General features: G+C 32.2%; 3 protein-coding genes across 13 annotated transcripts in view; 1 reads left to right on the forward strand and 2 right to left on the reverse strand.

Moving 5' to 3' along the window:
* Positions 1–23,126, forward strand: part of LOC131942242 (sodium- and chloride-dependent neutral and basic amino acid transporter B(0+)-like) — a 298,846-nt gene that overhangs the window by 176,742 nt on the left and 98,978 nt on the right. The window lies entirely within an intron of this gene.
* LOC131942246 (uncharacterized) overlaps positions 3,670–23,126 on the reverse strand; it is a 41,000-nt gene continuing 21,543 nt past the window's right edge. For 3 of the 8 annotated variants that reach the window (XM_059302003.1, XM_059302001.1, XM_059302002.1), the window contains exon 6: positions 3,670–4,931. In XM_059302003.1, coding sequence (XP_059157986.1) covers positions 4,018–4,931 — 914 coding nt within the window. In that variant the 3' untranslated portion in view covers positions 3,670–4,017. Of the gene's footprint in view, positions 4,932–5,096; positions 5,163–5,469; positions 5,533–5,675; positions 5,785–6,060; positions 6,168–11,977; positions 11,995–19,474; positions 19,528–19,754; positions 19,808–22,106; positions 22,171–23,126 lie in introns of those variants that run through there. The other 5 variants (XM_059301996.1, XM_059301995.1, XM_059301998.1 and 2 more) reach the window with 5 other exon arrangements.
* Positions 14,961–17,868, reverse strand: LOC131942244 (uncharacterized). The gene is made up of 2 exons (XM_059301993.1): positions 17,107–17,868; positions 14,961–16,110 (listed from the first exon to the last, which is right to left on the reverse strand). The coding sequence occupies exons 1-2, from the start codon at positions 17,416–17,418 to the stop codon at positions 14,986–14,988; spliced, it is 1,437 nt and encodes a 478-aa protein (XP_059157976.1). The 5' UTR covers positions 17,419–17,868; the 3' UTR covers positions 14,961–14,985.

The following is a 23,126-nucleotide window of genomic DNA, read 5'->3' on the forward strand; positions in this document are numbered from 1 at the left end:
TTTGGTACTGACGGATGAAAGCACATCGGTGCTTTGTTGTCCCTTTTAAGTTCCTTTCTCAGACTTCCCCTCCCGCTCTTAGCCTTACAAGAAGCGAATAGATAGCGCCTCAACAACTAAGCTGGCTCGTATCGGTGGTAGTGTTGACAAACTAGCGCTCCAACAACTAATATCCAAGAAATAAAGTATCGACATTGTTAACGTTTAATAACAACTGTTCTAGAAAACACGAATGATAGCGCGTTATATATGTATATGTATATATATATATATATATATATATATATATATATATATATATATATATATATATATATATATATATATATATATATATATATACATATACATATACATATACATATACATATATATATATTACTTACTTACTTAATCCTCATCACTCCCTGTGGAGTATAGGGCATCAACAAATCTCCGCCATACCACCCTGTTCTTGGCGTGCCACTTTAATTCATACCAGGTTTTGCCAGTAGCCTGTACTTCTTCTATCTCCCTCCTCCATGTTCCCAGTGGTCTTCCTCTACTTCTCTTTCCGGGTGGGTTCCACTTCAGCGCCATGTTGGGGAGTCTTTTTTTGCTCATACCTAGGACATGGCCCAGCCATCTCCATCTCCTCGTTCGAACCTCTGAGACAATGTCGTTTAAACCTGTGCTTTGCCATATTTCTTTGTTCGGGACTTTGTCGTCCCACTTTATCCTGAGGATGCGTTGGAGGGATCTTCTTTCAAAGCCTCTGAGTCGGCTCTCTCCTTTCTTGTTTAGTTTCCATGACTCTGCAGCATAGAGGAGCACAGAACGTACATTAGACTTATAGATCCTTATTTTAGTTCTCTGCTGCAGTGAGGATGATTTCCATATCTTAGCGAGTATGTTGAAAGCTTGTGCTGCCATTGCTATTCTGGTGGCAATTTCTTTCTCCATGCTACCATTTGCTGATATATAGCTGCCGAGGTACTTAAAGTCTTCGACCTCTTCTAGCTCTGCTCCATTCGCAAAGGTCTTGAGAGCACTTGGTTTTTCCGGAGTTTATCTTTAGCCCAACGCTTTTGGCAATTAGCTCTATTCTTGTGGTTTTTGCTTGGATGTCTTTTTGGGCATGTGAAAGTAAAGCCAAGTCCTCAGCAAAGTCACAGTCCTCTAGGTGGTTGGTAAGTTCCCAAACTATTCCTCTAGGCTTATCCTCAGTGGCTCTTCTCATAATCCAGTCTATAACCACCAAAAAGATGACAGGTGAGATGACACAGCCCTGTCTGACTCCTGTTTTTACCTTGAACCATTCACTTTGCTGATATATATATATATATATATATATATATATATATATATATATATATATATATATATATGTATTAGTTTCGTCATTGGCACCTTGATAGTGGTTTTGTAAAATAGCAAACAGATAACAGATCGAATACTGTAGAGATGTTATAAAGTAGCTAAGACATGCTGTTGCATAAAAAAAAAATATACTCATGAGCTGTAGTGTGAAAGATAGGCAAACGTTCAAATCACTTCCATAAATTATTTCCCTTTTTCAAATAGTCAAATAGGGGTTCTCATAAGCTCCTTTTAATAGATTTGAAATAATCTAATTAAACAGCAATTACTTATCTTAATTATTATTTTTGTAAAAACAAGTACGAAAGAATGTTGTAGTATAAAAATGAATTGTAGTTAAAAAGAATAAAATAAATACGAAAAATTATAACTATAAACATAACACGAGACACCATTACTTATACAAAGCTTCATGATTTATATACTTTTGTCCGACTTAATGATTAGATGTCTTACGACAAACATAAATGAAAACAAAGATTTTCAAAAGACCAATGCGCTCATACACATGACATGTTGTGATTAGATTTAATTGAATATTTTTTTCAAAACCCGATCAGGCCAGAAATGAGTATCCTATGTTCGTGTTGTGTTTGTATGTTTATATATATATATATATATATATATATATATATATATATATATATATATATATATATATATATATATATATATATACATATATATATATATATATATATATACATATATATATAAATATATATATACATATATATATATATATATATATATATATATATATATATATATATATATATATATATATATATATATATATATATATATATATATATATATATATATATATATATATATACATTTACATAGATGGGGGCCCAAAAAATATTTTTGCGGGGTGGCCCATTTTTTCTAGTTCCGCCACTGATGTACAGTATACTCTGTGACGGTAATAGTGTGTTGTACGTATCTTGGTGTCAATATAATTCGCTCTCTTTATAAACTTTTTTTTCTCCTAACAACAAAGGAACTGCTTACATTTCAGGAACTGATGTACGCTAAAACATAGGAAAGTGATTTTAAAGAAAAGACGGCAACCAACCGATTTTGATGCAAAAAATTAACTTAAGCTTATCCTAGAATGCGGACTATATTTCAAAAAATTTAAACTTGTATTTTGCAAGCTGTTTGTTGGGTGAGAGATTGTTATTGTGCTAAACAAAAATGTAAACATAACTAAATTTAATAAACCAGGGAAACAACTGTGTAAATACTTGTCATTAAATCTTTATTTCATGGTTACTTCCCTTTGACCACAAAGTAGTTATTCCAATTTAGAGATCGCATTATTTATAGCTTAGCTTTGTCCAAGAATATTTATTTCATACATTTGTTTATCGTTTTAATAACTTTCTATAACAGTGAGTAAACTCACGAAACCGATATTGTCCCTAATTCATCTTCATGCTATAAATAAAAGTTTATCGATTTTCGGACCTAAGTAAAAATGGTGTAACAGTTGTGTATAACATTGAGTTACATATTATATTTAAATTGAGAAGCCACTTTCAAGTAAAGCTAACTTGCATATCATACGGTCAATTCGGCAGAGAAAGTAGAGTTCATGTGTTGGTGTTATACCCATGACTTATTTCGTCATTTAGCCCACACGGAAAACCGAGCCGAATTATGTTTCTCCAAACATGTTCAGTTACACATATTTGTGCATTAAGAAAGATAATCGAACATGGGAATCAAACTCGTGTCCTTGAGGACAAAGTGCGTCTGCTCTTTTACTCGACCATGTCGTCCCATTTCTCCAGTTGCTTTACAGTTTAAACATGGTAAGGGGTGGAAGCAGGCGTTGTAATTGAAAAAACTTTGATTCAATGTTTTAAAGTCACACTAGTTGTTCTATCATTGCCGTTGTTTTATAATATCACAGTCAATGATTGTTAAAGGATTTCTAGACAATTATAATGACAACAATGTTTACACAAATGTCAGTCAATGACAGCATCAAACTACCATTTCACTTTAAATTTCTATTGGGGCAGGTCTAGCCGCGGCGAAGTATATAAATATAGTACGTGATGTGTCAAATAATTTTTAAATGATTAGAATTCCACATTTTTTTCTAATCATCTGATTTATATTAGTCTTACCTGTGTATTAGACATAGACAAACGGACTTTGTTGTAAAGTTTTAACTTACAACCCATGACAATCTGGCGCGAACATCGACACCACAACATGCGCTGTTTAACAACTTAAACATCAACAGACAAAAAGATTAAAATAACAACAGTAGAAAAATATTTTCTTTTACCATTTAATGTCGTTTAGTGTAAAAATTTTGTAAACAAATGTAACCAGTATAACTATGCCATTTGGTAGGTATAGCCCAGCATAGGTATAGGACAACAATTTGCCGACAAAAGTTATAAGAAAAATATTTACAAAATTTGAAACAAAAAAACTCTACAACCCATCAATGTACATGCAAACAAATACGATTAAACGGTTTACATCAATTAACACATTTGTTTTAAGCATTTAAATGTAATAAAATGTTTACAAGACATGCAGGTCTTAACACAAACAATTTACAGACGGGAAAGGTTCCGCCATTTTGTTTGTTTACATTGTGTAGACAAGGGGAGAGAACTAACAGTAACATCAGAACAAATACTCCGCACTATAATTTCCTTCAGAGTTTGATCCACTGTGGGGATGGTAATACGACCACCACCCGCCATATCCCAGCCTGTAGACAGGCGCTCCACTGGAGCCAGGACATGTACATGTTGTGTACCAGTACCTGGTCCAGTCATCCCTCTCATGTCTGTGTGTCCATTGTCCTACAGAGACCTGTTTAGGACAGCCATGAGGATGTGACACTATAACGGTCAACTTGTCCACAACATAAAATGTACCGTATTCGCCCCTTACTTCCCTACATAGATCATTAAAGCGATGCCACATCTTGTCCAGTTCATCAAGCAACTCTAAGTCACATGTCACATAAATCAACCTACACCAGTCTCTCTCAATGTCTGCCCCACCCATGTCCACCTCCCAGCCATCAAGACTGACCACTGGACTTTTATTGTCATCAAAACCTAAAACACAACTGGTCTGTCTCGCCTCACTGTCATCAAACACCACGTGTCTGGCTGTCAACACACGAACCACCCCCCACAATTTGCTGGGTGTGGCAGAGACTCGACACTTGGCACAATGACAAGTTTTGTCAATCTCTGTGTACTTGTACACACTCTCCACCCTCCCCGTCCCTAACCTCATCACGTGACGTCCTCTGTCATTATAACATGGATATGGAACTTGAGTGTCTGGGTAAAACTCTGGTCTCTCTAGACTGGTGAATTTAGTCTTTACCTGGACAGTTAGGGCTGCCAATGTTTTGATTGTCTCAGACATGAGCTCGTCGTCATGGTAACGTGAGGGGAGACAACTTGCGTTGAAATCTTTAAGAGGTATAAAATCTTTGTGACCTGGATTCTTCTCACAGCCAGTAACATGTTTGTGTAGATCAGCTTCTCCTCCATAGCACATCTCAGCTTCATGATTTCCTACAGGAACAAACAACAAATTATTTCTCTAGCAAATGAAATGTTTGATTTAATGCTAATATAACTATCATGGGAATAAACTTTATTAAAGCTATCTAGATGTTAAACTAGCACTTATATTAAATTGTTTACATTATAATTCCCTTTTGCCTTAGCATATCTTACCTGGATGGAATACACCTGATTTGTCAGTTTTTAAATGCTTATTCTGAATTTCACAGCTTGCCACAACTGAAATAATGTAGACATTAAATGTCTGTCTGCAGTAACACATGTTTTAATGTCTTTAATAAGTAAGAACCCATTGGTAATTAGTTAATATGTTGTTATTTTTTTTAACGTCCTATGTTAAAAAAGTCCTCTGTACCTACTGTTAATGTTTTTAAATAAAGCTATGATTAATATTATTACATTTATTTTAACAGTAGACAAATGTTTTAACTATACAGCTTGATAAGCAAAAACATAGATGATTTCAGAATTGTAAAATAAATTATCTGACCATTTTAAAGTGAATTTCAATCAACATTTTTCTTACCTGAACTTGATGACTCCTGTGCTCTATTTGCCTTTGTGTAGGAATTGTCCATGGCCAATGCTGCTGTAGTATAAAATAAGTAACATTATATACCAGCAATAATCTTAAAAATTATATAAACATCTTAAGAGTTGTACTAATTCCAGAAAAAAAAGTTAGACTATAGGAATAGAAAACTAATAAAAAATGTAAGTTTCAATACTTACAATGTGAAGACTCTTAAATGATTTAGCTTGAACCTTGAATACACACACCTTTCTGTTCTCAGATAAATGTTAGATCAAACTGAAAGCTATGAAACCTTGTAATCATACTCTGAAAAATACACAAAAGTTTAACATAATATTTTTTATAATACATATATATTACATAATGATAATACAATAAACATTTTACATTATTATTAATAAGATTGTGGTGATAAAAGAAAATCACAAGAGTTGCTAATTTTGTTATAAAATTTATGTTAACAAATAAGCTATATACTTGCGTTTGTTTAAAATTTAAAATATAACACCAAAAATTAAAATAAATTGAATTATGTAGCATTTATCAACATTTTTATCATAATTCAAAGAATTAATGGCTTACAATGTTTACACAGCTCAATCACTATAATGTTGTCCTTAATTACAACCTCTTTTCTTGCTAGGAAGGAATGGCATATGAACACACAGCAGCCGACAAAACTTCAACACCTGAAAGCATACAATTAAGGAACCCTTTAAACCCTTTAAAAGTATCTTAAGTAAATAAAGACATATAATTAACTTAAGATTGTGATAAGAAATATAACACCCTTTAGCCTTTACTTATACAAGTAGTTATTCTATTATATATCAATGGCTGCTGACCGAAAAGTCTCGAGTTCAAATCCGCATCGAAGTCAAAACAAGTAAAACTACAAATAAGCACTCTCTTATAGAATGCTGATCTCGATTAATCTAGATTAAAATTAGATTTGTTACATTGTTTCAAGTTTTTAAGTTTAGTCATTCAAAACGAAATTCTTTATTCTAGTAGGCCTAGTTAGAGAGCAATATGATTAGATCTAGATCTAGATATAAATCTAGTCTAGCTAAATCTAGTCTAGATCTATTCTAAAACTAGTCTAGATCTATACAGTTTATTACATTACATTAGTTGTCTCTAGATTTTAAACCTAGACTCAAGTGTTGATTAGATCTAGATCTAGATCTAGTTTTAAAAGAAGTTTTGTTTAAACTTTAAACTAGAAATCATAGAGAGACATAACATCATTACTCTAGGCTAGGAGTCTAGAGTAGTCTAGCCTAGATCTAGGATCTCTAGATCTAGATCTATCTACTAGTCTAGAATCTAGTAGATCTAGATTTCTAGTAAGATTTTGATTACCAAGATTTAGATTATAAATCTAGTTTAGATCTAGATCTAGATCTAAGAGTCTAGATATCTAGATCTAAATCTAGATCTAGATGAGATCAAGTAAAAACTAAGAACAGATTGAAATCTAGATCTACAGATCTAGACCTAGCTTAGGCTTAGACTAGTAGCTTGAGTCTAGAATTCTTGTCAACTCGATACTAGAAATCTAGATCTAGATCTAAATCTAGATATATCTAGATGGTAATCTATCGTTTTGGGTACGTAAAATCGCCCGCGATTTGTAATGTGAAAAACAGGTGACTCCTTAAATTTTAATAATTATTTCACATTTTGAGGAAGATTTATGTTTTAAAAAATTCAAAAATGTTTCCTTGATTCATTTATGTACCTGTTTTTAAACAATTGAATTAAAACTTTTCCGTAATAAATGAAGACTAGCGATGTTTCCAACAGATGCAACCATGCTCATTTAATATAGCAGCCATCTTGTCTAAGTTTTATTTTTATAAGCTTTTAGCGCCAGATTCAGGGGGAAGCCACTCTATTTTACAAATGGCTGCTGTTTATATAGCAAATCTTGCTCTCAGACACTGCTGTTTAAAGTTAATTTCTGGCCTGTATCGATATATTTAGCCATTGATTTAGGTTTATTATTCATTTATCTATAATATTTGACACACAAGTATGACAATATACTTCTATTAAAGCCTTGACAATGAGGTAACGTTTTCGTACATAAATAGCCGCGGGCGATTTTACGTACCCAAAACGATAGATTACCCTAGAATCTAGTATTCTAGATCTAGACTTAGATCTAGATCTCTAAATCTAGTATAGATCTAGATACTCCAGATAGAATCTAATCTAGATCTAGAAATCTAATCTAGACATAGATCTAGATCTAAATCTAGACTCATCTATCTAGTATTCTAGTGTCTAGTAACACACACAGATGACCAACAAGATCTAGATCTAGATCTGGATCTAGATCTAGATCTGAGTCTTAGAGGTAGGTACTAGGATATAATTTCAAAAATGGTTTGATTGCAAAACAATGACTGCAGGTAAAAGGAGCAAAAAATTAGAATCACAGAACAGTTTTCCTTTTTGATGTAGCTCTAATGGTTAAAAAGTTATGATTTTTTTTCCTATTAAAAAAGGTGCATTTTTTAACATAGGATTTTTTAAATTTCTGTGATAAAGATTTTTTTAGTGTGCACTAAAATGATCATAGCCTGTAAACTACATGGTAGAATTTGTTTAAACTTTCCAGTATCTTTTTTCATCATATATGGAAGCATAATAAACCAAAAAATTAGATATTTATGGGTAGAATTTTTGAACAACTAAAGTTAAACATGGTACCCCCCTATTTTTGAACACGCAGTGCTTTCATACAACCTCAGTTTAAATTTTAACTATTAGAAATATTAAGCTCAAAATAACTCAGAATGAGTAACTATGGGTGTGTCAATGAATAATATCAAAATATTGATCATAGCATGAAAGATTTGTGTATATCATGATGCAAAGCTGATAAATCATGCGATTCTACAAAACCGAAGTCTGGTTTATGTGAGATACAAAATTATGGCAAATTTAAACTACTGAACATTTAAGTTCCAAAATTTGCTTAACTTTAGATAACTCTATACAACAAAAGAAATAACCAAAATACTGGTTGTGACTCAATCTGTTTTCCAGAAATATATGGTTGAAGAAGGTACCCCCCTTTTAAAAAACCAAACTTTTAGCACAATCTGATTGTGAGTTCTATCTATTTATTAAAAATATCAAGCACTGAGCTTGCTTGAATGAAGTTCTAAAAGTGTGTCTATTAATACTAACTAAACAATTATCATAAAGGTATGGTTTTCTTTTCATTGAGCTGAAGAATTGATACAACTCACATTGTAATTATGTAAATGATTATCATTTTCATTGTTCCAAAAGTGAAAATAAATATGTTGATGTTACATTGATGGCAAATCATTTAAGTTTGTATAAGACCCTTAGTCTGATTCAGTGATTGTAATTAAATGAAGGGATGACATGGTCAGATGATAGAACGCCCAAATGTTAACCTTAAGCCTCAAGTTCGGATCCCTGATTGATAGGACATCCCCGAGTCCACCCAGCTGTAATGAGTACCTGATATTCTATGGAAATTGAAGACAGCTGGGTATAGTCATAACCACACTACTTTTAAATCAAGATTTAGTTTAATTTTGTTTATGATAATGTTTCTGATTTATACCAAGATATTTTGCATTTCTAAAGAACATTTGTCATTTTGAAAAGAAATAATTTTTTCTTCACTGCTGGCTCAAATACTGTCCCTTGCTGGGCCTCATTTATTTTAATTTTAATCTCAATGAATATGCTTGTAGTTAAAAAAAAATAATGATGAACAATTTATATATAGGAGTACACCAAAGAACTTTATTCTTTATTATAATTTATATAGTTCTACATATGGTTTCTGCTCTGCTTTAGAAGTGCATACTCTGTCTGGAATATAAAACATACTTCATTACCATAACAATAAATAAAATATAACTAGCAAATAAAAACACATATGTAAAGCAAAATAAAAATGTAGGTAAGTACAAAAATTGCTTGCTAAAATTATCCTCATACATAAAAAAATACCCCGACAGGGCAATATTAAAGGCAAAGGTCCTGAAAAATCGATCCCGTTAAAAATAAATGGCCTTGTGATATAAGGCTCCCTTAAAAATATCCCACCACAAAATGCTACGGTCCATATGCCATGTGACAAAACTCCCGACATTGAAATCACCCCACAAAACGGACATTGAAATCCCCCACAAAACGGACATTGAAATCCCCGACAAAACCGACATTGAAATCCCCGACAAAACGGACATTGAAATCCCCCACAAAACGGACATTGAAATCCCCGACAAAACCGACATTGATATCCCCCACAAAACGGACATCGAAATCCCCGACAAAACCGACATCGAAATCCCCGACAAAACCGACATTTGATATCCCCGACAAAACGGACATTGAAATCCCCCACAAAACCGACATTGAAATCCCCGACAAAACCGACATCGAAATCCCCGACAAAACCGACATTGAAATCCCCGACAAAACCGACATTTGATATCCCCGACAAAACGGACATTGAAATCCCCGACAAAACCGACATTGAAATCCCCGACAAAACCGACATTGAAATCCCCGACAAAACCGCTCATCAATAAGGCACGTGGCTAAGCGCTCGCGTCATTAATGCTCACGATAAAACAGCTTTGCCGCCCAGGCTACAGTGATAACACCAAAACTGCACGGCGCTACAAAGTTTACATTCAAACACAAGTGGTGAGAAACTTAAAAATGTAGTAAAGTCTTTGTACCTATCAGCGGGGAAAAAGAATTGTCCATAAATGACGTCACCAAGTTGTATCACCCACCGATGTTTACTAAGTTACATTTTCTCAACCCTCACGCACGTAGCACATAAAAAAAAAGCCAAAACTTGACCTCACTTTCACCCGTAATTCTGTGACGTCAAATGGGACGGTCATTGACTGTTTCCCGGTGAACACAGTTAAAAAAATAAAACACGCTAGGGCCTATACGATTTGTATATAGATTCTATATTAATAAAAAAAACCTACAATAATAAGTTAACAAATTAGGATGTTCCAAATATTAAATTAAAAAAAAAAACAGTCAAAGTTGATACGCATATCTTGCCCACAATCTAATAAATAATTTCCTAGTTAATGGCCGTCTTTAAACATGATTAAGCTTTAACACCGTATGACGTCATACAATTAGTCAAGCCCCCCCCCCCCCACCCCTCTCTCCCCATCCACAACACAGTAGACCCTACACATCACATAATCATACCCCTCTCGTGTAAGCGTAAAGTATTAAGAAATAAAGAGACCCGACTCCTTCCGGTTTTTTACTTTCGCTTTCTAAGTAAGCACAAGACAGCGCTAAACCATACACCCAACGGGGCAGCATATAACTTCTATGAGCTGCATCCAAACACTTTCAAATTTCAGTATGATAGAGGAAAATGGTGTAGGGACTCTAGCAATCAATAAAAAAAGACATGCGTCCAGTAGTTAATTTTAAAAAATAAATCAAACTTACCTTATTTTCAATGAAAAACTCCATTTTGAATAATCCATGAAAATAAAAACAAAAGACAAAAAGGTAGGCAAAGTCCATTTTTAAGTAGAAAAACAATTTCCACATTAAATTTGACCGTTCAATAACGGAGAGGAAAAAAATTTACTAAACCGTCGAATTCGCGTAGCCGAACACGCAAACAGCTCGGTAACGGGAGAAAAAATACGCCGCTCAGCGAGAATCGGGAGGCCAATCCTAGTACCTACTTAGAGGCATAGAGGTCTAGAATCTGAATCTCTATAGGCCTAACTATAATCTTTAAATGTAGATTAAAGTGTAGATTGTTAATCGTTTGACAGTTTACATCTAGATCTAGATCTAATTATCTAATTAATTAAGATGTTATTGCTATATCTAATTACTAATTAGTAATGGAGGCGAGCGAGTTGACGAGATTCCTTCCGTAATGTTGTTGACATGGGAAAAAAAAAAAATTACTTTTTTATTTTTTTTAATCTTCATAGCGGCCTTAAAAAAGAACAAAAATTTAAACTTAAGCCTTAAAAAATATCGGAAATTTAATTTTAAAATAATTAATGAAATCAAATCTTCAAATTCAGAGAACGTGAAAAAAAAATGTTTACTTTGAGAATATGTTTCAGTAAACAAATAATTCCCATGGCAAACTTGGCCATTTTTTTAATTAAAAATATGTAAACTTCCGGGTCAAATATTCGTCTGCTAAATTTATGAAACGACTAGGTTTAGCCATATTAAAGTCTAGATCTAGATTTAGATCTAGATCTAGAAATCTAGATCTATTCTACAAATATTAGTATAAGCTAATAAAAAAAATTAAATAATGGTAAAGTTTTGTTGTGCAACTGGCTGTCACAATAACTCTAAAAAAAGCATAGATCTAGAAAGTAAAGAAAATATCATTTCATTTCATCGTTTGCCAACAGATTCAACTAGACTAGATTAAAATTATGGCTAAAGTTTATAAGAAGAAATTCATATTTACCAAAAAAAAACTCATTTTTGTGCTCAGCACATTTCTTGGAGAACTGTTTTACTTCAAAAACGGGTATGGCATTATTTAATTTAGAATCTAGATCTCTCTAGATTTAAAAACTAGTTAGAATCTAGTGTCTAGCTTGTAGAGTAGAGTAGATACTAGAATTAACTAGAAGTAGATTTAGATAGAATAATCAGATACAATGTCATTCATATAGATCTAGATCTACTCATATAACTATATTATATTTAGTATTCACTATAACTTACTAGATCTATATAAATATAGATCTAGATCTACTACACTACTAGACTACTAATTAATTATTTACTTATATTTAGTTATTCGTGTTTATAGCTAGATCTATGCCTATAATACAAAAAAGTAACATAGAGTCTATATTAAAATTAAATATACAGATCTAGATTCTTGATCTAGATCCTATCCATACACAGTGACCTATAGTATAGGGCGTACTAAACAAATAATACCTAGACTCTATACTAGTCTATACTACTATACTGTGATATTGCATCTGTTTTGAATGTACAGTGTACATTGCACACTGTAGAGTTAAATGTAAGGGTGAGTTATTTAGTCCATCTACATAACATGACTATGTGGAACTCCCTGTACATCATACATGCATATGAAAAAAAGTAAATATTCCCATTTAGATCTAGCAATCCATTGGGCAGATAAAGTAAAGCACTTAGTAGATCTATATTTCTTGACCTCGGCATATGAAGAGATAATGTAATCAGTTAATCAGCACTATGCCCAGTCCCCTTTACTTTCGCCAGCGTAAGTCAGGTAACCGTCACAGCTAGGTGGACCCAATCCCAGAGATGTCCTTCAGTCACTACCCTGAACCGAGATCACAAACTCGAGACCTATGGGCTAGCAGCCAAATGCTGTAGTGTATAGTAGAAGGGGCCTAATGTTTGGTACTGTCAGCAATAGCAAACATTTATATGCCAATAAATAATAAAAGTGAAAAAATATGTATTATCGGACTTATTTAACATGAATAACTTTTTAAAATCTGTAATTTAAAGATGATAGTATCAAAATAATAAGATGTATAACTATAATTGTATATTCCATTGTCTAAATAATCATATTACACTTGTAGATGTCTAAAAATCATTTAGAGATATGGTTAACAATAATGTTATCTATCATTGTATCATATTAAACTACATAGTTTTTTTTTTTTATTTTGTAGGTAGAAGAACTTTGAGAAAAGATGCCATACCAACTGTTCGTTCAAATGTGAACACACTAGGAATAAACAGCAGGAATAAATGTATGTAAGTTAATGTTTTATGTATTAGCCTACACTCTGATAATTTTGGTTTTAAGAAAAGCACCTGCACACAAGTGTAGTAATGCATGTATCATAAATATATCGTTTTGAACCAGTTACTGTTAGTCAATATGACATCAAATATTTATATCTGATGTGTAGATAATTCGTTACAATTTATATTAAAATTCATGTGTTCATGTATAATTAAAATTTAATAATAATCATTTTTCATTTTCACTTATTATATTTCAGTTATGATGAGAGTAATTCATCCATCTTGGCTAATACAAATACAAACATTATAGGAACAGAATGCAATGCAGATGTTGTAGGAACAGACAGGAGCAAAGCAACCCAAACTGAAACTACTGGAAGATATTTATCAAAAGTTTTAAAAGAATTAAATAAATGTAAAATAAAAAATAAAAATTTAAATAATAGATTAAAAACGTCACAAATAACTGTTGAATACCTGAAGGAAAAAGGTGACAAATATTTCAAAAATTTGACAGGTTTTAATAGTTTACAGTTTTCTGCAATATTTGATTTTTTTTGTTTAGATATTTCACTGTTCAAAAAATCAAAACTAAATGCCCCTAGTCAGTTTTTGCTTACATTAATAAAACTTAGACAGGGTATTTCTAATAATTTAATAGCGTTATTATTCAAAATCAGCCCATCTTCTGTTACTTCTATATTTAGACATACTATATTAACACTTAGTGCAAAATGTAGAACTTTAGATATCTGGCCCTCTCGACAACAAGTAAATGCATTTATGCCCCCATCATTTGTAGAATATTTTCCAGCCTGCAGAGTCATTATTGATACATGTCATTTTTTAATTAACCAACCCAAAAATCCAAAACAGCAACAAAGTAGTTTTAGCTTTTATAAAAACCATAATACAGTTAAGGCACTCATTGGGATATCACCGGGTGGGGCAATCACATTCATTTCAAAACTATTTAATGGTTCTATTAGTGATAAGGAAATAACCACAAGATCAGGTTTATTGAATGGTTTAGAAGATGGAGACTGTGTATTAGCTGACAGAGGATTTACTGTTTTAAAAGATTTGTTTGATTCAAAAAATGTATCCCTTCTTACCCCCTATTTTTTAAAAAACAAACAACGTTTTGAAATTTTTGAAAGAAGTGAGAATAAAAAAATTTCACAAAATAGATGTCATGTGGAAAGGGCCATAGGTAGAATAAAACATTTCAAGTTTTTAAAATCAGAAATTTCAAATGTTCATTTACCAATGTTAGATGATATTTACTATGTTGTATGTTTTTTAATAAATTTTCAAGATCCTTTAATTAAGGTAGAATTAAAGTGAAAAGATATCAGTTTTATTTGTAAACTGAACCCATATTTTGTCAATTAGTATAAAATTGTTATGATTCTTTCATTTATATTTTACTAATTTGTATTCAACACTGTTTTTTTTTAATGTAAATTATAAAATCTTCCTTTCTTTTGTTCCCTCGTCTAGTGGAAACTTGGAAGTCATTTTAATTATATTTCTTTTATCACCTCTCTCCTCCAACATTTTGAAAGTGATTAATTTTAATACTTTATTCTTAAGTTAAATTTATTAAATTAAATGAATCATAATATAATATTGATAGAAATAGAAAAACATAATAGTTTATTTTGTTTCAAATGCATAACATAATATGAAACATTCAGTGGTAATCTATGCCAAGTTTTCAATATTATCTAATTCTGGCAAATAGAAATTAAAATAAAAATGTGACAGTAATTTTAAATTTGATTCACAAAATTCTTTATCATATTCAATTTTTTCAAAAAATAAAGACTTTTTAAAATCATAAAATACAACAAACTGACATGAATGAATGTTAGCACAGAACATTTGAAATTGTATTTGTGTGTAATAAGAATGTGTTTTATTTAAGTGTATGTTGCCACTGTCATTAGTTAAAAAAAAATGTTTTCTTTTACTGCAAAGTTCTTCTAAAGAGTATCTCTGTGGGTTGAAAATACATTTTATCTCCACTAACATTATTTCTGTTGTATGATATAGTAGTCCATCTGGTGAAGCTCCTATAAAATTGTGTACTGGGTGAATAATGAAGCCTGTATTTCTAAAATAATATTGTTTGAAAGTATTTTTAATCAAATTTTTTACCATTGGTTCACGTTGCTTCCCTAAACGTATTGGCAAGACATGATCTAAATTAACTTTTGAATCTGTAATAAATTTCACAGCCAAATCTTTAAAATTGTTTTGTCTGTGTATAATGTTGTGTGCTTTTAAAGCTGTTATCCTTATTTTTCTGGCACTATGCCATAAATCACAATTTTGTGACATAGTGTTATACTCTAGTTTGTGTATAGAATTTAAATTTTGATGCACATGCATATGATAGAATAATATTTGACTAAGTGTCAAAGAAACATTAGAAAAATCATTGTTACTACATACATCATTTTCAACATAAGGCAGTTGTATAGTTTTAGGATACATAAATTTATCAAGAAAGTCAATATTTTCATGTAAATTCAGGGCTTGAAAAATTCCTAAATTTGGTGGCAATAAATCACAAGCCTTAAAATTAATATTTAGATTTGCTGGTTCAAAATGCGATTTTTGTTTAGTCCCAGTTGTAAAAGAACTGACAGTTAACTGGGGAGACACTTGTACTGGTTTTGGCTGATGCCAAACTTGTAGCTTTTCTGTCGGCGCTGAAAAAAGTTCTTTCCGACAGTAGTCTTCAACAGCAGCCAATAAAGCAAAAAGATGTTTACAGCATGCTGGCTTTTTACCTCCTGGGCATTCACATTCACCGTCACTGATCTGATAATAAAGATATAATAAAATGTTATTCACTATAATACAAAATTCAACAAAAAATACAGTCAAATATTTACCAATTAAATAAAAATTATTTACAGTGCGTATACATTAATCATTCAACATATATTTCTAGTTACAAACTACACATAATATACTAAAGACACTTCAATCTCATGTGTGTTTATATCTAAAGAATGGTTGTAAGTATAGACAAAAAATGTGATAGGATTCTGTATATTGTACTCTTAACCCAATAGCCTTCAAGTTTTCTCACAAAAAGCAATTTCAAAGTTTTAAAAAGAATAAATCTTATTAATTAAAAATATTTCCCAAAAAAATAAAATATTTTCACCAACTGTATCAAATGCAATTTTTTAATAATAATTTAATTGATTTATATATTTAGATGACAAGTTATTAATAATCATTGTTAACTTTCATGAGTAAGTACTCTTAGTGACCTTAGTGTATTTTGCCTGAACCTGCAAGAGGATTATTTGGAGCATTGTAAACTTGTTAATTATCAGGCATCAAAATCAATTTTGCTAAGACGTAGAGAATTCATAAGTTTTTGGTTTAGTCCAAACACTTGCAACATATTTGCCTATTTAAATTTATGTTATAAAATCACTTTGTCTGCAACTAAACTACTACTAATTTAGATCTACTAACTTAAATAATGTTGTAATAGGCATATAGAATAAATATAGATCTAGATCTAGATAATGTTTATGTAAAATATATTATCAGTTTATATAAAATTATTGATCAGTGCCTATGCAATGAATATAAATATGCTCACTTCTTAGGCATAATTTGAAGGCATTATTATATTTTATTAGTAGAATCTAGTATTTCTAGTAAATTCTAGATGTAGATCTAGAAGCCTAACTAGTTACTAGTAACTAGACTCTAGCTCTAGATCTAGTTTTGAGGTTCGCCTCTTCTAGATCTAAATATAAACTATACAATTAAAAAATAAATAAATCCACTTACTTTTCCATTCTTTTCAATCACTGTTGAAACTTCATAGAATTTTTTCTTTGCCATCTCGGCTTTCACCGTACAAAATATATCAAAGCAGTCATCATTCTCTTTAAATTTCAAACCAGACACAAATTTATCTTTAAACAATTCTTGGCCTTTGCATAAGGCTTTTCTGTAATTATTATTACAGAAGTGGACATCGTTTAAAAAATCACAATAGTGGATAATGTTTACATAAGTAAAATCAAGTAACAATAAAGGCTGTTCTTCAATAGGGCTAATTTTTTTACCAACAACAAGACCATCATTCGCCGCCATCATTGTTTATCGCGTCTGCTACTGCTAAGCTACGTAACTAAAAATAGTACTTACCTGCACGGCGCATGTGCGGTATTTTGCTTATAATTTATGCTAGCCTATTGGAGAGCAAGATGGCTTTGTTTATGTCTCCATTACACGTGAAAACCAAATTGTTTTGGCTTGTTTTTTAATTTTCAATTAGTTACCGAAAATTTTTAAAACATCAAATAGACCCAATCTTTAGTAAAGTCCGAAATAAACCAGACAGACAGGATTTTATAACCATATTAATTGTAACTACGCCGTGCCTGATTTTTAAACTAATTTATACACCTCTCAAATACCTTTGAGAGTTTTCTCGCTCGTGTCCATTAGTGTAGGCTAACCTTAACAGTTTGCTAATGAAATGACGCCAAATTATCGTCTGCTGTAAAAATGCTTTTTGAAGTATCGATATCATAATTTAGCTGTTAACTTGCCATTTAGGCCTTAAGTTTGAGAAATTATGCTATTTTACGGTGTTTATTTTTTTTTAAATAGCTTAAATATCTGCATATTGCCATATTTTAAAAACATCACATTTCGTTTAAATTTCAACATTTCAGCTATACTGTGTATCTCAATATTAGTAGAAAGTTTAAATATTATTTAAATATGGATAGGCCCTATAGTTCACATTGACATACATAAATACTAGATCTATATAGTCCCATTTTCTGCGACTTTCTACCTAGAGATCTTATTATATTTTACATACTGCAGAAAAACTGATCAATAGAATCAATGAGTTTATGTAGGGGTCACTCGTTGTTGATCAGTTGGCAACATTACGACATAATTAATAAGTAATTGTATTTTATGTGTTCGAAAAGGTTTCATATGTAGATCTAGACATGTTTCATTTTTTCTTGGTAAATTCAATTTGATTATTTCCGTTAGTTTCAAAAATATTAGATCTATGTCTAAGGAGAAACAAAAACCAAAGTGTGTATTTGAACCAATGTTAGAATTATTTAACAATAACTTACTTCAGATCGACTTTACTATGATTTAATACTTGTACGTCATAGCGTAGACAGATAGAAATAAGACTTGACTAGTAGCAGAGGCGTAGCGACCCTTCCCGGCGCCCGGGGACATACTTTCAATTTGGCACCCCCTTGGGAGCAAATTTTCGATTTGCACCCTCCCCCCCTCGAACTTTTCATTTGCACCCCCCCCCCCCCTCAAACTTTCGATTTGCACCCCCCCCCCCTCGAACTTTTCATTTGCACCCCCCCCCCCCCTCAAACTTTCAATTTGGCACCCCCATAAGGTCGGCGCCCGGGGACATATGTCCCCCCCGGCCCCCGCCCCCCGCCCCCCCCCCCCCCCCCTCGCTACGCTACTGACTAGTAGAAATCAATTAGGACGGTGTAAATTTGAGTCCTTTTTGACAGTAGACGATTTAGTTCGAGAGTATGTGCGCGTGTTAAAATATTTGTAGCGTGAGTGTGACGCGTCAATGTTACCGATGACATAGGACGAAGGAGTGAAGACAGTTGGGGGTTTTAGCTATTGTAGAGATAAGGTGTGTTGTATATTTTTAGTGTATTTTTAGTGTGTTTAGTGGTAGTAGTTGTTAAGAAAGTTAATTATATATATAATAATTTGCTGAAGCAATAATTTGTTGTATGTTCCTGTAGAAAATCGTGAAAATCCATACACTATAAAAGAGTAGATGATCAACACAAACATGTTGATATTATTAGTGTGGTCGGAAGTAAGCGTGTTCCCGTTCTTATCACATGTTTATAGTTGGAGTGTTAGAAATAGAAGTAGTCATTATATATAACGCATACAATCCTCCCGACACTATATAAATATATATAATGTATTTACTGATGTTATTGTTTCTGGTGATTAAAAAGCTGTCATTTATTATATGGAGTCAGAATGTTCTTATCTCCCTTATTAAATACGCACTCTTAATTTCCCCCCCCCCCCCCCCCATAGAAACTACATTTCCTTTTGCGAAAAAAGATTCATCATGGACGAATTACATTGTTCAGTGTCTCAAAAATCATTAGCCACTCACCCGACACCTAGTCACTTCAAACAGCCGTTTAGATGACTACAGGCAACTGCTAGCTAAATATAAAGGCAACGTTAAAGTATTAACCTTTAACTACGTACTTTATTTTTTTTTTTAGTGAAGGATAAATTTTGTTTGATTTAATTTATTAAGAATGAATCAAAGAATAATATTTCAATTTATCAAATTAAATATGACATACTTAATTTAAAGTTAAGAGGTAATTTTTTAATCGAATCAAATTAAATCAATAGAACTAGATAGAGATATAAAAATTACATACATTAAGCAACATTTCCTGTGGGTCTATGTTGATATAAAATGGCGATCCGGCGCGAAGGGCTATTATTAGTACCACGTAAGTTCGGTAGTCTCGGGTTTTCCCGAAATTATCTATTTTGTCTAAATCGTATGACTAAAAACTTCTTATATTGATTGTGTCTGAAACATCCCATATGTATTTTTTAGCGCAATTTCCATTCTGGAGAATCGCGTTTATTAACCCGTCATTTCTGGATGTATGAATGTATGAATGTATGAATGAATGGATGTGTGTCCGCAGCTTTAAGTCGTATCTCCTCCTCAACGAAGCAATATCGAGGACTAGTTCCAAAGCAATTATGTTAAGCAAGTTACGAGGATGAACATAGGCCATAAAAATTCCGGGTTTCTTACATGGATTTCCCGGAAAAGCCAAAAAACCTCGAAAAAAATGCAGTTTTTGGCCCATATCTCGGCAACCAGACATTTTAGCGACTTGAAACAGTTACCAATCGATTCCTGCCATAATTTAGAACAATATTGCCGAAGAAAGTTTTCAAAAATATCCTTTCGTTCGGTTACAAAAAAATGTTTTGAATTAATTAAAATTTGGACCGAATTAGTAGGCATGTTTATCCAACCACACCACACGCGTCATCACGTTCAATAGCTGCGCCATCACGTTCAGTAGCTAGGCGCGCAATGGTTTTTAGTAATGTAACTCTATTGTAAATAAAACATAAGGAAATTGCGCTTAAATGTCACTAGACTTTTTAATTAACTTGTTTTTTACGTATTCAAAATTTTATTTTATTTTCGTAAATGTAAAAATCTATGCGTCTTGGAAGGAACTCAAACAAGTGGTATTTTTAGAATATGAATAATCCCGTGACATGACATTTTCCCGATTTACCAGCCTACACTGTTCCCTTTTAACCTCTTAACGCCGACAGTCGCGTTTTCGCGACCTACCGATTTAGCATGGGGATAAGGGTTGGTTGAGAGAGGGGAGGGAAAGACACATGAAGAAATAGTTTACTGTGTGTCGTGCGTGAGGGGGGGGGGGAAGTGCTGAATGTAAACTTAATTTTGATATAGATTTATTTTCAAAAACATTTTTGGTCACGTATTTTTACCCTTTTGTATGAAGCGAAATATAAACAAGTTAATTAAAAAAGTCTAGTGACATTTATGCGCAATTTCCTTATGTTATCTAAAAATAGCTCTGACGTATAATGCTGGGATGCGTTCAAGCTAGAAGAACGATCGGTTTGTAGGTGTTTATGTAATTTTAAAATTTGTGACCGAACAAGAGGATATTTTTGAAAACTTTCTTCGGCAATATTGTTCTAAATTATGGCAGGAATCGATTGGTACATGTTTCAAGTCGCTAAGTAGTCTGGTTGCCGAGATATGGGCCAAAAACTGCATTTTTTCGAGGTTTTTTGGCTTTTCCGGGAAATACATGAAAGAAACCCGGAATTTTTATGGCCTATGCTCATTCTCGTAAATTGCTTAACATAATTGCTTTTGGAACTAGTCATCGATATTGCTTCGTTGAGGAGGAGATACGACTTAAAGCCCGGACACACATTCATCCATACATTCATTCATTCATCCATCCATTCCCAGAAATGACGAGTTAATAAACGCAATTCTCCAGAATGGAAATTGCGCTAAAAAAAAATTTTCTACACAAAAAAAAACAAACTTTTACAAAATAAAATTATCAATATTTAATTCCGTGTTTTTAGATAGGTCGAAGCTTAATGATACGGATATGAGTATAATTTTCTTTTTCTTTGTCAATATGAAATGTATAAGTTTTACTCATTATTTCAATCGAATAAATTATACACACATTTATTTTTATATCTGTTAAATTATTTTAATATTTTGAATGCTTATAACACGTGAATTCATACTATGATATAATATATCTTGATGTTATTGTTTCTAGTAGTTAAAAAACCGTTATAAAAAATTGAGTTACAACTTCGTTCTTCCCTTTAATAACTATACAAACCTCCACCCCCATATGAAATATATTTTTATTTCCTAAAAAAAAATCACAAGAGGATTACATTTTTCTAGCGTCGCAGAAATCAGTAAAAATAACTCCCCGCTCCCCATCCACCTCTATAACACAGCTTTGTGAGTTTACTATGGGCAACGGCTTAGCTAATAAATCCAAAATCTACTTTAAACGATATATTTAGTGATGGACAAGTTATGTATGATTTAAATCATTAAAAAGAGTTTAAACTTCAGCTTATTTAATTGAATAGGCCCCATTTGTTTTTAAAGTCAGAAATAATTTATAATCAAATCCATTACATTAATAAAACAAGTTAGAAAAATAATAAGTACATACCTTCAGCAACAGTTGGTATAGGGCACTATAGGGCTATGTAGTATGTTCAATTGGAATAAACGGCGATTCCTCATGATGTTATTTTTAGTGCCACGGAAAGTCCGGTAATTTGAGGTTTTCCCGATCTTATTTAATATCTCTTGAACATTGCCGTTTAACTAGTAGTTATAAACACAAAATGCAAAACAATAAACACTATTACTAAAATAAGTTATTAAAATAAATAAACCGTTTTTTTTAAATAATTTTAAAAATTTAATATTTATGTTTTAGTTTATAGCACAATTCTTATTTTTTAATAAAAAATATAACAATAAATATTTTCAAAACAATATTGAATTTTCTTTATAACCCAACTCTTTTACATGATGTATTGTCAATAAACTCCCCATCACAACTTGTTAAATTAGTTTTTACTTCAATTAATAATGACATTATATTGTTATTTTATATCCACCTATACATCTCTCTCACTCTCTCTCTCTCTTAAAGTGTTTGTCGGTGTGTTTATTTGTGTGTATTATATGCATTACTTAGTTTATTGCGGGAGCGGGTGTATTTATAATGGGGGTTGCTGAATGAGGTTAAATACTGAGATTGACTCTCTGAGAGCCATATTAAATTGAGGGATATTCCAATTCATAAAATCTATTAATCTATAAACTTCAATAATAACAATGCTTCGCTGAGACTTGTTGCTGTGAGAGCGGGAGATTCGTGGGTTGGGGGGGGGGGGGGGGCTTTAGTTTAAGAAAAGGGGATAAAGGCGGAGAATTTATTTATTATACATTTTCATACTTTATGAGAGGAGAGGATGGTAGACTTGCTTAGTGTAGATGTCCGAATAGATGCCTGATTGATAGACTAGCTTAGTGTAGATGTCCGAATAGATGCCTTATTGATAGACGTGCTTAGTGTAGACGTCCGAATAGATGCCTGATTAATAGACTTGCTTAGTGTAGATGTCCGAATAGATGCCTGATTGATAGACTTGCTTAGAGTAGATGTCCGAATTGATGT

This window comes from Physella acuta, unplaced genomic scaffold, assembly GCF_028476545.2.
Source record: "Physella acuta isolate Inbredline_101_S28 unplaced genomic scaffold, ASM2847654v3 ptg000397l, whole genome shotgun sequence".
In the NCBI taxonomy this organism is placed as follows: Eukaryota; Metazoa; Mollusca; class Gastropoda; family Physidae; genus Physella; species Physella acuta.

Excerpts from the sequence above, each read along its gene's own strand:
- LOC131942244 (XM_059301993.1), bottom strand. The coding sequence starts at position 17,418 with ATGATGGCGGCGAATGATGGTCTTGTTGTTGGTAAAAAAATTAGCCCT. Across the intron at positions 16,111-17,106 it reads TGATTGAAAAGAATGGAAAA|ATCAGTGACGGTGAATGTGA; the intron begins GTAAGTGGATTT and ends CTTTATTATCAG.